The sequence below is a fragment of the Eptatretus burgeri genome, chromosome 18, assembly GCF_056783735.1.
Source record: "Eptatretus burgeri isolate ZD-2024b chromosome 18, Ebu_testis_v1, whole genome shotgun sequence".
Lineage (NCBI taxonomy): Eukaryota > Metazoa > Chordata > Myxini > Myxiniformes > Myxinidae > Eptatretus > Eptatretus burgeri.
Window position 1 is genome coordinate 18,794,292 of NC_140978.1, and position 15,576 is coordinate 18,809,867.

Below are 15,576 nucleotides of genomic sequence, written 5' to 3' on the forward strand. Positions count from 1 at the left end.
TCGAACGTCAGGCCTGGCCAGCCCGTTCGTGAAAGACGAGCCAAACTTCCATCGGCCAATCCCACAACAACTTGGGAATAATTGTGGCAGTGAAAGAAGAAGTTGGCTATAACAGGTGATGTTCGCTGACTTCCAAGCAGATGGAAGATGTCCTTAGGCAAATGAAAGAGTGAATAGAACAGAATGTTTGTGAAGTACAACATGTTCTCTTTAGATTAAATCCATCAGCGAAGTGATGGGTAAAAATGCCGAGTGCAATATAAAACATCAATAAAAGCCTTCTTTCTGAATGGCATCTCAAAATATTTCCTTTAAGAAAAAAATCTCAACCGAGCTATAAACTGTCATCCCAGTGTTTCACAGGCAGGATGATTCATCCATATGTGTGCCGTCCTTCGTATGGACATTAAACTAGGAGCCCAGTCTTCCGGCATTAGTTGGTGAACGTTAAAGATGCAACGGTGTCCTTCAGGAAGAGCAAGCAAGCTATTGCCGGCACCCTGGCCAAATTACAAATTCCTGCCCTCACCTTAGTCGAACGTCAGGCCTGGCCAGCCCGTTCGTGAAAGACGAGCCAAACTTCCATCGGCCAATCCCACAACAACTTGGGAATAATTGTGGCCGTTAAAGAAGAAGTTGGCTATAACAGGTGATGTTCGCTGACTTCCAAGCAGATGGAAGATGTCCTTAGGCAAATGAAAGAGTGAATAGAACAGAATGTTTGTGAAGTACAACATGTTCTCTTTAGATTAAATCCATCAGCGAAGTGATGGGTAAAAATGCCGAGTGCAATATAAAACATCAATAAAAGCCTTCTTTCTGAATGGCATCTCAAAATATTTCCTTTAAGAAAAAAAATCTCAACCGAGCTATAAACTGTCATCCCAGTGTTTCACAGGCAGGATGATTCATCCATATGTGTGCCGTCCTTCGTATGGACATTAAACTAGGAGCCCAGTCTTCCGGCATTAGTTGGTGAACATTAAAGATGCAACGGTGTCCTTCAGGAAGAGCAAGCAAGCTATTGCCGGCACCCTGGCCAAATTACAAATTCCTGCCCTCACCTTAGTCGAACGTCAGGCCTGGCCAGCCCGTTCGTGAAAGACGAGCCAAACTTCCATCGGCCAATCCCACAACAACTTGGGAATAATTGTGGCAGTGAAAGAAGAAGTTGGCTATAACAGGTGATGTTCGCTGACTTCCAAGCAGATGGAAGATGTCCTTAGGCAAATGAAAGAGTGAATAGAACAGAATGTTTGTGAAGTACAACATGTTCTCTTTAGATTAAATCCATCAGCGAAGTGATGGGTAAAAATGCCGAGTGCAATATAAAACATCAATAAAAGCCTTCTTTCTGAATGGCATCTCAAAATATTTCCTTTAAGAAAAAAAATCTCAACCGAGCTATAAACTGTCATCCCAGTGTTTCACAGGCAGGATGATTCATCCATATGTGTGCCGTCCTTCGTATGGACATTAAACTAGGAGCCCAGTCTTCCGGCATTAGTTGGTGAACGTTAAAGATGCAACGGTGTCCTTCAGGAAGAGCAAGCAAGCTATTGCCGGCACCCTGGCCAAATTACAAATTCCTGCCCTCACCTTAGTCGAACGTCAGGCCTGGCCAGCCCGTTCGTGAAAGACGAGCCAAACTTCCATCGGCCAATCCCACAACAACTTGGGAATAATTGTGGCCGTTAAAGAAGAAGTTGGCTATAACAGGTGATGTTCGCTGACTTCCAAGCAGATGGAAGATGTCCTTAGGCAAATGAAAGAGTGAATAGAACAGAATGTTTGTGAAGTACAACATGTTCTCTTTAGATTAAATCCATCAGCGAAGTGATGGGTAAAAATGCCGAGTGCAATATAAAACATCAATAAAAGCCTTCTTTCTGAATGGAATCTCAAAATATTTGCTTTAAGAAAAAAAAGAAAGCTACACAAAAAAAAAAAAAAAAAAAACTTCAGTTCCCCAAGCCAATCAACTTAATATAGTGTTGGCCAGGAAAACATTCCTTCAAACTGTCTATCCCAAATGAAATACATCAAATTGTTTTGATAGTGACATAACAGAGTATCCACTCTGAGTCTGGGAGGGTTGCGGTTCAAACGTGACCGTGGCTGAGTCGTACCAAAGACTTTTAAAATGGTACGCACTACTTCCTTGCTTGATGTTCAATATTTAAAAATGAAAGAGCATGGACAAAAAAAATCATAGGTTGACAAGCATTGTGTAAGCATGATGGGACGAGTGACCTTCTGCATTTGAAGTCCTTGTAAGGGAACTCGTATCAAGAGTGCGATAACAATCTTGTCATGGCCAAAGAAACAACAACAACAACAACAAACTTTCCCCTCATACATCCACAAAAACCTATACCTCACCTGATTCTACTTTTCTTGTGGTCCACCTGCTCAAGTACTCCGGCAGCACACGACCCATATTTCCCTTCTCAGGAAACAGCTGAATAACCTCCAAGCCTCTAGACTTGCCTGGAAAGAAGTACATGGTGAAGGAGTCATTTCCTTCCAAACACGAGCAGACAAATTACATCAATTAATTAATTCACAAAAGACGTGTGACCAACAAAGAGGTTGGATACCATATAAACTACTCCTCTGTATGAGTGTGCAAAACGAATTGTATTCCATGAACTTTAAAGAGTGTTTCGTGAGTTACAATTCCACCAACTAGTGTTCACTGCATCTCTTTTCAGGACGAGAGTCAGATTTCCATCGACAGAATGGCTTCAGAAACCTACGATGGATAATGTCATTGTCATGCAGCAATCATTGTCAAATATTGGCATTCATGTCTTTAACAAGGCCCATGGGCTGCTGAAGTAGACGTTTTAAAAACAAATTAATGAAGTAACATCACATGCTCTTTGAAATCATTGCCTTTTCTCCAAAAATCATCAGGAAGTGAACAAAGTTGGTCAGCAAAAACCAGCAAGGTAAATGTTATCATTTCACTTTCTTTTATCAGGTCAGGTCATTTTTGTCAGGTCAGGTTCGATCTGTGACCTGCTACAGGTACCATGTAAACCTGTACTAACCTGTTCCATGGTCGGGTTGTCGGCGACTAAACCGTCTCCCCCATCAGGTTTTCTGGTGAGGAGGGTGTTTGGATATGGACACCCAGCAGGATTAAAAACAAAACCTGTCAAAGGGCGGAGGAGCTCCTTGTGAGCCAAAGGCCATCCATATCTAGTGCCCAACTGTGTCTGCGGACGTCCTCCTGCAGTTGGGTTACTTCTTATTAGGAGGTTGGTAGCAGGATTTGCACTCCAGCCACTGTAAAACGCTTCATTCCGCAAAACGCAAAAACGCAAAAAAATCTGAAAACCCACTCCGTGGGAGTACCTCCTGTGCAGCTTCCCTTCGCAGGGCAGCTCACCGGATGATGGGATTGGGGCAAAGCCTTCGGGACCCCCAATCTTTGATAGGAGGGAAACCACGGGGTAACTTCCCTGGGTCAGATTGCGGGAGAGTGTGTCGGAGTGGTGCTGAGGTGTCGTCCACCAGACGGCGGTCTCCTTGGGTTAACCTGAGGCGGTCCCTTCGGGTGGGTGCCTGGAATGCCCTATCCCTAAGAGAGGATGATCACCTGTCTCTGTTATCATCTGAGCTCAAGCGTTTGGACATCGGGATTGCAGCTCTCTCTGAGGTTCGGAGACCGGATTGCGGCGAGATAATGGTGGGTGGTTACACCTACTATTGGTCTGGTCGCTCTGATGGTTACCATACCCAAGGAGTTGCTGTAGCTGTGTCCAATAAGCTGACCCCAATGATAATTGAGGTAACACCGGTCAACGAGCGTATTATGAGATTAAGGATTCGTCACTCCTTAGGTGTCATTTCCCTGGTCTCTATTTATGCTCCGACTGAGGCGAGTGATCTTACCGTGAAGGATGCATTCTACGCCACACTCGAGTCTGTGGTTGATCAGTGCCCCAGACGAGATACACTTCTAGTCTTGGGGGATTTCAATGCATCGACTGGAACTGATAGGGATGGTTATGAGGTGTGTGTTGGTCCCCATGGGTCAGGAACTATGAACCAGAATAGCACTAAGTTCCTTGACTTTGCAAGAAGTCATGGACTTAGGGTGGCTGGTTCATGGTTTCAGCGCCCGCAAGCTCATCGCTGGACTTGGTATTCCAACGCTGGCGGTGTGGCAAAGGAGATTGACCATGTCCTCATTGACGGTCGTTGGAGGATGATCCAGAACTGCAGGGTCTACCGGAGTGCTCAGTTCCTCAATACTGACCACAGGCTTGTTGTAGCAACTCTAAAGCTGCACCTTAAATCCTGGAGAATGGTACCATCCCAGCCTAGGCTGGATGTTGCCAAGCTCAGGGATGAGAGAGTAGCTGAGGAGTTTGCGAACAGGCTGAGTGGACACTTGGGGCGTCTGGGTGCTTTGGGGGCCCTGAAGAGTTGTGGAGCACCTTCAAGACCACCGTCCTTGATGTTGCCGGTGGATGCCTTGGAGTTCACCGCAGGGCAAAGAAGAATTTTGTCTCTCAAGGGACACTGGATACCATTGACCAGAGTCGCAGGGCCAGGGTGAATGGCAGAGCTGAGCTGTTCAGGGAGCTGAGGCGTAAAACTGTACGTGCACTGAGGGTGGACAAGGAGGCCTATGTGCAAGGAATCTGTGAGGGGGTAGAGCATCACCTGTGGACAGGTGATTCTCGTCCCGCTTACAGGGGAATTCGCGCATTACGTTCATCCAAGCCCATCCCTCGGAGCACTGCAGTTCGAGCAGAGAGTGGTAGGCTCTTGACAGAGGAGTCTGAAGTGAAGGCCCGCTGGGCCGGTTACTTTGAGCGGTTGTACCAGGCTGATCCCCCAGCTGTCGAGTTGGACGTCAAGGGTGTTACAATCCCTGTTGCTGACCCTCGAATCAACTGTGGTCCACCATCGCTTGTGGAAACACGGGCTGCGGTGAACCAGTTGAAACGGGGCAAAGCTCCAGGGATCTGTGGCATCCATGCTGAACTTCTCAAGGCTGGTGGAAATGCTGCACTCGCGTCGTTGCATGCAGTTTTGTGCTCTGCCTGGAACACAGGCATCATCCCAACTGACTGGAAGAGGGGCCTTGTTGTCCCTCTCTGGAAAGGGAAGGGTGATCGCCAAGACTGCAACAACTACCGAGGGGTGACGCTGCTCTCAGTGCCGGGCAAGGTCTTTGCTCGGATAATTCTTGATAGGGTTCGCCACCATCTGCTTGAGCACCAGCGTCCAGAGCAGTCAGGCTTTACACCAAAGAGGTCAACGATTGACCGTATCCTTGCACTTCGTGTCCTCACCGAACGCAGACGAGAGTTTCGGCAGGGGCTGCTTGCAGCCTATGTTGATCTCTGTAAAGCGTTCGATTCAGTGAATCGGGATGTCCTCTGGAGGATTCTTGGTCTTCGTGGGGTGCCACCAAAACTGATCGATCTGATGTCTGAACTCTACTCTGGTACTGAGAGTGCTGTGAAGTGTGGTGGTACCGCCTCTGACTTATTTCCAGTTGTTACTGGAGTTCGTCAGGGATGTGTACTTGCCCCCACACTTTTCAGCACTTGTATGGACTGGATTTTTGGGAGGATGTCGGAGAGATCAAGTTGCGGTGCATCGTTTGGCAATGTCAAGATCTCGGACCTTGATTTTGCAGATGATGCAGTCATCTTTGCGGAGACTTTAGACATCCTCTTGGGGGCCCTCGAGGTGCTGAATGAGGAGTCGGAGCCGTTGGGATTACGGATTTCTTGGGTCAAAACAAAGATCCAGGCTTTCGGTGACATCTTGGATGCTGCTGTCCTGTCTGTGTCTGTTTGTGGTGAGGATGTTGAGGTCGTGGATAGATTCACTTACCTTGGCAGTGATATTCATGTCTCCGCAGGTTGTGAGCCGGAGGTCAATAGACGTCTGGGTCGGGCCTGGGGAGTCATGGATTCACTGGATCATGGGGTGTGGCGCTGCCGGTACCTGTGCGGGAGGACGAAAGTCCGAGTCTTCAGGTCCTTGGTACTTCCAGTCTTGCTCTATGGGTGCGAGACTTGGACTTTGACCAAGGATCTGAGACGGAGACTTAATTCCTTTGGTACCAGGTCTCTTCGGAGAATCCTTGGCTATCGCTGGTCGGATTTTGTGTCCAACGAGCGGTTGCTGAGAGAGACTCGGATGAGATTTGTTACCTGCATAGTCCGTGAGCGTCAGCTGCGGCTGTATGGACATGTGGCTCGTTTTCCTGACGCTGATCCTGCTCACCAGATTCTCTCAGCGAGGGAGTCTCATGAGTGGAGGAGGCCAGTGGGCCGACCACGTGCCTCATGGTTGCAGCAGGTTGACCATCATCTCAAGGAGATGGGGATGGGCCTGGCATCTGCCTGGGGGATGGCCAGACGGAGGCCCCTGGAGTACCGGCGGAAAGTGGACGCAGCGACGCGCTGTTCTGGCACATGCTCCCATACCTGACCTGACCTGACTTTCTTTTATGAAGCCATACTAGTTGGTGAAACTGCTATTGGAGACGACTACCCATCTGTCTGAGAAGGATCTGACAACCTATCAAGAATAAACAGCCTCAACTTAATTAAATTGGAGCAAACCACCTATACACTTCTGCACCTCATCACAAGTGAGGGGTTCTTGACACGATAAACTCTTGGCGCTCGAATATCATGGCTCATCCTCACGACTTACGCCCCTAATTTGTTGCCAAATGATTTGTTTCCTGTTCCGCAAGATCAAGGCGATGAGATAAAATCACTGAGGATGAGCAAATGATCAAGTCCTGGAAGCAGTCACTGCATCATATTATCAAGGCAGGCGTCTAACCTGGCATATCGAGGGTGACGATGTAGATTCTCCATAAATTGATGTGATTAAAAATCAGAAATGGAAAACGTTCAGAATAAACTGGCTCTTAGTAGTTATATAATCCAGTACATATAACTGTTCTGACATACCTCATATCAGGAACTTTACAAGATTTAGAAGTAGAGTGGATTAAATTCAGAAAAGCACCTTTGTAACTCAGTGCACAGGCAAGCTCGCTGCCAAGAAAACCACCACCAATGATTGTAATGGACTTCACTTTGTGAGATATTCTTTTGAGAGCTTGGAAGTCTTCAATCTGACAGCACAACAACAACATTAGTAGAAGACCTTGTAGCATTGCAACAATCACTTGAAGACTTTTTTTTTTCCCCCATAACTATGACATTTAATAATTTTAAAATCCAAAATGTATTTATAGGCAATCGGCTCACTCCCAGTTGTTACCTCCACCACCGAAGGTGAACGAGGTTATGGTTTCACCCCTTTCTGTCTGTTTGTTTGTGTGCAGGATATCTCAAAAAGTTGTGGACGGATCAGGATGAAATTTGTGGACAGGTTGGGTGTGTGACAAGGACGAACTGATTCGATTTTGGGGAAGATCCGAATCCGGATCCGAATACTAGAATTTTTTACGTGATTCTTCACCAATGAGAGATAGGGCTCAAAAACGATATTTCAAAATATGGATCAGGCATTATGGGGCGGAAGTATGCACTCTACCGAGTGCCCTTCTCGTTGTCACCGCTATTGATCCCAGCCATGTTTTAATCTCTGCTATGGACCATGCCAGAGCCCCAAATAGAGGCTTGGAGTTTTTAGAGGTAGTTAGAGAGCAGGCATTTGGAAATTTGCCAAGGCTGAGGCAAGATTAAGGTGATCATGCAGGTGAAGGTGATCATACCCATTTTTATATTATATCTGGAGAATCGAACTCATGTCATAGGAGATGCAGAAAATGACTACCTTTCGATACAAGATAAGCAAGTCAAGTGCAAATATCCCTTCTGTGGGAGTCATCGCAAGCGAACACATATTCAATCCTGCAGCATTCCCTCCCGTTTTAAAAAAAAAAAATCCAAAATTCAAAATTGGTTCCGATTCCAAAATAATTTGAGGTGCCTCATGCCCAGATATTACTGCAGTCATTTTTGAGTGGAGGCTCCAGACAGAAGCACGGTCAGGCTGACAGTACCCAAAATACAAGTCACCAGCCAGACTGATGCCGTGTTGGAGGCTTAAAGAAAAAAAATGAATCGACGATGATGCACCATCTCTATTCGGGACCATACAGGGTACTTTGCAACCATATTCCAGTGGTGAGAAAAAGTTTGTGAACCCTTTAGAATTGTCTGTATTTCTGCATAAATTTGACCGAAATGTGATCAGATTTTCATCAAAGTCCTAATATTACATAAAGAGAACCTGATTAAACAAATTGCACACAAACAAAACAAAAAAATGTACTTTTTCATTTATTTCTTCAGCAAAATGATCCACCATTCAATTTCTATGGTGGAAAAAGAATGTGAATTTCCAGGTTAATAAGCTCAATTAAAGGGGTAATTACAGTCAGGTGTTTCGATCAATGGGAGTGAGTTTGGGTGGCCCTGCCCTATATGAAAAAAATTAACTTTGTTCGTCACCATCAGAGTCTGTTCTTCACGACACAGGTTTGCGGAAGTGTGTCACACCCCGATCAAAAGAGATTCCTGTGGATCTCAGAAAAAGAGTCGGTGATAATCATCGGTCTGGAAAGTGTTACAAAACCAATTCTAAAGATGATGGCTCCACCAATCCACTGCCAGGCAGAGAGTGTACAAATGGAGAAAATTTAACACCATTGTTACTCCTTCCAGGAGTGGCCATCCAACAAAAAAAAAACTAAATAAATAAATAATCACTCCAAGAGCAAGGCGTATGAGAATTCAGGAGGTCACAAAGAACCCCAGGGTAACGTCTAAGGATCTGCAGGCCTCTCTTGTATTAGATAATGCCAGTATTTACCAGTCCACCATCAGGAAAACACTGAACAAGAATGGTGTGCATGAGGGGATTACAAAGAGGAAAGCAGTACTCTCCAAGAAGAACATTGGCACCGATCTCAAGTTTGCCAAAGACCACCTGGATGATCCAGAAGGCTATTGGAAGAATGTTCTGTGGACAGATGAGTCAAAAGTGGAACTTTTTGGCTGAAATAAGAAATGTTACGTTTGGCGAAAACCGAAAACTGCATTCCAACATAAGAATCTCATCCCAACCATGAAGCAATGTGGTGTGAGTATCATGGTTTTGAGCTGGCTTTACTGCCACAGGACCCAGACGGCTTGCCATCATTAACGAAACCATGAATCGTGGATTGTACCAGCAAATTCTGCAGGAGAATGTCATCTACAGGAGGGCATCTATCCGTGAACTGAAGCTGAACAGAAAGTGGGTCATGCAGCAAGACGGCGATCCAAAACACACAAGTAAACCTACAACAGAATGGCTGAAGCAGAAGCAATTTTTGCATTTTGGAATGACCGAGTGAAAGGCTAGACCTTAACCCAATTGAAATGTTGTGGCAGAACCTGAAGCGATGAATTCATGCAAGAAAGTAAACAAATATCTGAGTTGAAGCAGTTCTGCAAGGAGAAATATGCCAAAATTCCTCCAAGCCAGAGTGCAGAACTGATCAAGAGTTACAGGAACCGTTTGGTTGAAGTTATTGTCGCTCAAGGGGGGTTCCACCAGTTACTGAATGTAAAGGTTCACATACTTTTTCCGACAAATAAATTGAATGATGGATCATTTTGCACAATAAGTAAATGAAAACATAGATCTATTTTTTTGTGTGCTATTTGTTTAACGAGGTTCTCTTCATCTATTATTAGGACTTAAATGAAGATCTGAAAACATTTTCCGTCAAATTTATGCAGAAATACAGAAAATTTGAAAGGGTTCGCAAACTTTTCCTCACCATTGTAGATCATGACAACACACTGTATGATCCGCTCTTTCCAAATATGAATAAATTTTGGGAAATTAAAATAATGCCACTATAACCAAACTTTTACAAAATGAGCAAAACAAATTCACCACTGCACACAACTTAAAAAAGCAATCAGAGCTGCACTTTCGAGAGAACCAACAACATACCTTCCTGAAGAGCATTGTTCGTGCTGCAACTTCATCACCACCTTTTACCACAGCAGATAGATTCTTAGGTGTACCACCTGCCAGAAAGGGATTGTGTAATATTAATTCCTCAATCTACTCGCTTGCTCTGAAATAAAACAGAAATAAACTATATAGGCATATCGTGCTGCCTCCATCTCGCATGGGACGGAAAGGACTGAGGGCCACGTCAAATACATCAGTTTTTAAGGCAGTGAAAACAGCCAAGAACGGCAGCTTTGATGGGACAAGATGCACACGAGGCTCCCGGTATCATGCAATTCGACATGCATTTGTGATGTGGCCGAGCCTGGCAGCTTGGTGGTACTTGTTGACCCCGTGCTGCCAGGAGTGAAGGTCCGGGCTTTTGCGAACTCCCTCTTGCAAAGTTCCGCTTGTTTTGGGATAAGAGAATCTGAGTTTTGTGGGATCAAGGAATGCACTGAATACAATGACTTCGACGTCAGTGAGAACAAAGCCATGGGCGACAGCTTTGATGGGGAGGGGGGTGCTCCCTGGGTTGAGACGATGGACATGCAAAAGGGACGCAGTCTGGTGCCCTGGCCTTGCTTTGCATTGTCTTGCGGCTTGTTGGGTATTGCAGATTCCATCCTGTCAAGGAGGGGTGAGACCGGGAAAGGATGGGGCCAAGAGGGAAGAGACCAAGACCGGGCATACATGGGAGGTCGTGCAGATCGACATTGTCACCACTTCAAGGATGGAGAGGAGGGGAGGCAAAGCACGGATAAAGAGATGGCTCGATACATGAGTAGTGGTTCCTTGCTGTGGTTAAGGTGGATGCTTCAGTAATGGGGGAGGGCTCCGTTGGGCGCAGCACGAATGAAGAGACGGCTTGTTCAACGAGTTATGGTTCCTTGCTGTGGTTAAGGCCTGGTCACACCTTGACGTTTTAGCCAGCGATGGCAACGTATTAAAATGTATGTAAAACGCTGGCTTACGTTGAACTTTTGATGTTTTTTTTTTAAAGATTCGGACGTATTCATAGCGACTTGGTCTTATGTATAACGCATTAGTAACAGACACAGAACGTTTCGTTGTGTTATAGATAACTTATACCAACGAATGCTGAACCTGTTGTCGGCCTACACAACCGATGCCCAACGATAGTCTAACTTAGGCATAGCGCGTTGCACGCATCGCCGACGATGTCGTGACGTAGCCTATTAAAAGGCTGACGCACAACGATTCGAATCATAACTGCCGTAGAAATGGAAGTGTCAACATCGCGGTCACACCTTGGCGATCTTGCCAGCGTATGCCGACCTAAGAAAAATGTGTCTAAAACGTTGGGGCACGTCAAATACGGTATGAGTAAGTTTGGTATACGTGAGTACAGCGCTAAAGTACGCTATCATACGTCGTCGTAAGTAGAGTACGTCAAGGAATTTTAAACATGTTCAAAATTTTACGACGTACTCGGCGTATGACACACGTTCCGTATGCGATGGGGATAAGTTTTACACACGATATGTGGACGCTTACACACGTCCACAAACGCTACTTATAAGCTACTCATAAGTCGAAACACGTCGCGGTAATGTCTTTTTTACGTGAAACTTATTTCTAACTTATGTTTGACGTGCTTTGAACCAATTCTTTACGTAGTCCCAACACACATCGACGTATGTAGACATATTTCAATGACGTCTTCCGGTCGACAAAAAAAAAAAAATTAACGTGTTTCTAGCTTACAACTGCCATATAAAGACGTGTTCCCAGCAGTTTTGGGAATTGGTATATAAAAATGGTGCTCATAAAAAGGGGAACCCAACAGTGTTTTCGAGTCGATGTCCATGTCAGCAGTAACTATCAGTATTAGTATTAGTATTAGTATTAGTTTGTTCATGTTGGCAGTAGTAGGTGAGTGTGAGGGGGAGGGTGTGGGTTATGATGGATCGTCCTTGCGTTTAACGATTTAAATGATAAACTCAACGATTTAAATGGCTGCATCTCCACTATTGAAAGTAGACGCTTGCGCTCAACAATTGGATTTTTTTTACACTCAACGACTTTTAAACGGTACCACTCAGATATTTTCATTGTTTACAATGAACGATTTAAATTGCTGTCACTCGCCTTTGTTTTTTGACGCTGGGGTTTGGAAATTTGAAGCGTTTCTTCTGAACGTGTTAAAACGCTCAAACTCGACTATTTTAAATAGACGCTGCCGATGGACAATTGGAATCATAGCCAAGCTAGACATCGAAGTGTGAACATCCTCGTCATGCCGAAGAAAAGTTTGAAGAATGCTGCAAATAAGTGTCCTGGCTGTGGCCGTGGACGCTGACGCAAGGACGATCCATTATACCGACGTCTTTCAGCCTATGAGTAACTTAAAAGTAACGTCTGTCCACGTGTGGCAACGATCGTGTAACGTGCCAACAACACGTTAATCATAGGTTAGAAATAAGTTTCGGGTACGCTAAACATTACCTCGGCGTGTCTCAACTTATGATTAACTTACAAGTAGCATGTGTTGACGTCTGTCAACGATCACAGACCGTGTATACAACTTGTGGCCAGCGTAGTGGAACGTGTGAGTCATACGCCGGCATACGTCGTGAAATTTCAAGCATGAAAAAATTTGAGGACAACCAAAAAAGTACAACGTTTAAAGCCAACGTACAACGACGTATGGCAGTGTTTTTCAGCGTGCTCTCAATGTTATCAAAACTTACCCATAATGTATTTAACGTTTGCCAGCGTTTTAGAAAAAAAATTCAAAAATCGGCTTACGTTGGCTAAAACGTCAAGGTGTGACCGGGCCTTTAAGATGGATGCTTTAGGACCGGGGAAGGCTCCGTTCAGTCTACGGGACTCATAAGTGGAAATGACGCCTGGTGGTGGCGGCGCATACTCACACATACATGAAACACGATTTACACATACACATGCATAATTGTGATTTATACACATCCATCCCATCCACTGGGACCATACTCTATGCAGAGCGTTGGTGCTGCCTAAGCAGTCTCCTTGGCTAGTGGAGACAATCCTTGACGGGTCGTCACTCCGACACAAGTTACCAGCAAGCTGGCACTCATTTTGCCGACCTCGGAAGGATGACAGGCAGAGTCAACCCCACCTGGTATTAATTCAAGAGCCGAGGGGGATTTGAACTCAGGATCCGAGAATCCGAAGCCCACCACCCTAACCATTATGCCAACACCAGGCAGACTTGTACGAAGTTTGATTTAAATCCTTTCAGCTGTTCTCAAATATATAATTTTTACTTGACCTGACCTGTGACCTTTGAACTCTTGACCACATAATCCAATCAATTTAAAAATGCATACATACTTGTACCAAGTTTGATGAGGAACCCTTCAGCTGTTCTCAATTTATACACATATTAAATACATATATATTATCTTGACATTTTATACATACGAACAGAGTACCCGCCCGACAGGCGATCTTGTTCCAAGCATGCAACACGTTCTTCTGACGGATACCTTTATTAAGGCGGAGTGTCAGCAACTGACAGCTTTGTATAGGCAAAAAAACCCCAAAAAAACCCGGGTTATGTGCACGAGTCAAAACACCTCACTGTACTGGAAAACATGGGGACAGGAATAATGTGCTGTAAGGGGTGGAACTTGGAATACCCACCCCCCCCCCCACCTGGAGGCGGTGCTACACGATACACATTTACATACAGAATTTGCATCCCCCCTTCCCCAAGACAACCGGCAAAGATAAAAACACCCCTATACATCAAGCTCCTCCTCTGTAGCAAGTCTGGATATAAATGGCCTATAACCGTAGGAAGAGCAGTGGGACAAACAAACCCACAAACACCAGCCCCGTGAATTATAGGAAGGATCTCACACACACACACACACACACACACACACACACACACACACACACACACACACACACACACACACACACACACACACACACACACACACACAGTACAGTATCAGCTATTCCTAAAAAAAAAAATTTTTTTTCATTTTGTGGACCATTTTATCCCGAGATGACCCTCAAAAATCTTCATACTGATCGGATGTAGCGTTCTATATATGCAATTATGACGTCATAACGAAGGCACCTTTGAAGTCATAAAAAATATTCCCCATGAGGAGTTCTTGCTAATTGTCAAGTTTCAATTTTTTCCTTGGTGCAGTTTGAGATACAAAAGGTCGAAAGTTTTTCTGTTTTTCCAATATGGCTGCCACACCAAGTGACCTATGATGTCACAATTATCATTAAAACGTTCTACATGAGTACTCGCACTAATGGTGAAAATTTTGTATCAATCCGACAAGCAGTTGTAGGGAAAACCATGAAAGTTCTGTGCGGAGAAAACAAAGACAAACAAACAGACCCAAATGCAATACCTTTGGCGAGGGAAATAAAACACGAAAATATAAAGCATGTTAACATTGAAATAAACATGTAAATACATTAAATATGGTGTAAATTAAACAAAAACACAAGTTTTACATTTTGAATTTATTCCAAAACAGCGAGGTTGGTGAGGGCAAACATATTATGTACTCGTTTCGACTGTTCTCTGCCATAAATTGAAAACACAAGACTTAGCTCGGGATGATGGTGATGCTGCTAGAGGGGGGAGGGTGGAGGTTAGAAAGATGTGGATGCAGAACTTTCCATGGCTGTTGGATCATCGGGAGCACAATGAAGGCACCTGCTGCATTGTCACATATAACAAGAGCAGGACGATCCTTAGCCACCTTGATCCAAAGCAGATCTTCCCTGCTTGGATAGGAAGGTACGAGATGGCATCCTCTTCCAAAATAATCCTGTCTTCGGCATCAAAAAGCTGTTCCAGCATAAATTCATTCACCTCGATTCGTTCCATGAGCCATGGTTGAACTGAAGCCTTCAGCCCCGGGTGCCTCATGAAAACGTTGATAAATCTACAATGGGTTCTCCCGTACACCAGTCCACTCAAAGACATTTTTATTCTGTTTGGTCCTCGATCCAAACATTAAGCGCTTTATCCATCCTTTCAATACGAGGATCACAGAATTCCATCGATCCATCCATCCATTGGGACCACACAGTGTGCAGAGCGTTGGTGCTGCCCAAGCAGTCTCCTTGGTTATTGGGCACAATCCTGGACGGGTTGCCACTCCGACACAGTATACCAGCAAGCTGGCACTCATTTTGTCGACCTCAGAAGGATGACAGGCCGAGTTAACCACACCTGGTATTAATTCCACAGCTGAGCAGGATTTGAACTCAGGACCCTGGGATCCCAAGCCCACCACCCTAACAATTAAGCCAACACCAGGCATATTACAGAATTAGAACAAGAAAAAGAGCAATCAGAGATTGCAAACCCTCACCAGGACTTATTTTGAGTGGTGTATGTTTTTTAGGTTTTAGGGTAAATCCCATATGGCTACCAAGCCATGTAGCCTATGACGTCATATGTGTGACCCTTTTGTTCCTCATGGATAGGCGGTCAAAAATGTAAAGTTTCACCTCAATCTTTTCAGCCATTTCAAAGAAGGTTTTTTAAGGTTTAAAAAAAAACAAAACAATATTGCTGCCAAATCACATGACCAATGAAGTCATCAAAACATT

At 44.7% G+C, this 15,576-nt stretch overlaps 1 protein-coding gene across 4 annotated transcripts in view; it reads right to left on the reverse strand.

The window, feature by feature from the left end:
- The window catches only part of AIFM1 (apoptosis inducing factor mitochondria associated 1), an 86,173-nt gene that overhangs the window by 18,283 nt on the left and 52,314 nt on the right, over window positions 1-15,576 (reverse strand). For all 4 annotated transcript variants that reach the window (XM_085863677.1, XM_085863676.1, XM_085863678.1 and 1 more), the window contains 3 exons: window positions 9,973-10,049; window positions 7,021-7,129; window positions 2,383-2,490 (listed from right to left, as the gene is read on the reverse strand). In XM_085863677.1, the coding sequence (XP_085719803.1) occupies window positions 2,383-2,490; window positions 7,021-7,129; window positions 9,973-10,049 (294 nt within the window). The remainder of the gene's footprint in view (window positions 1-2,382; window positions 2,491-7,020; window positions 7,130-9,972; window positions 10,050-15,576) is intronic.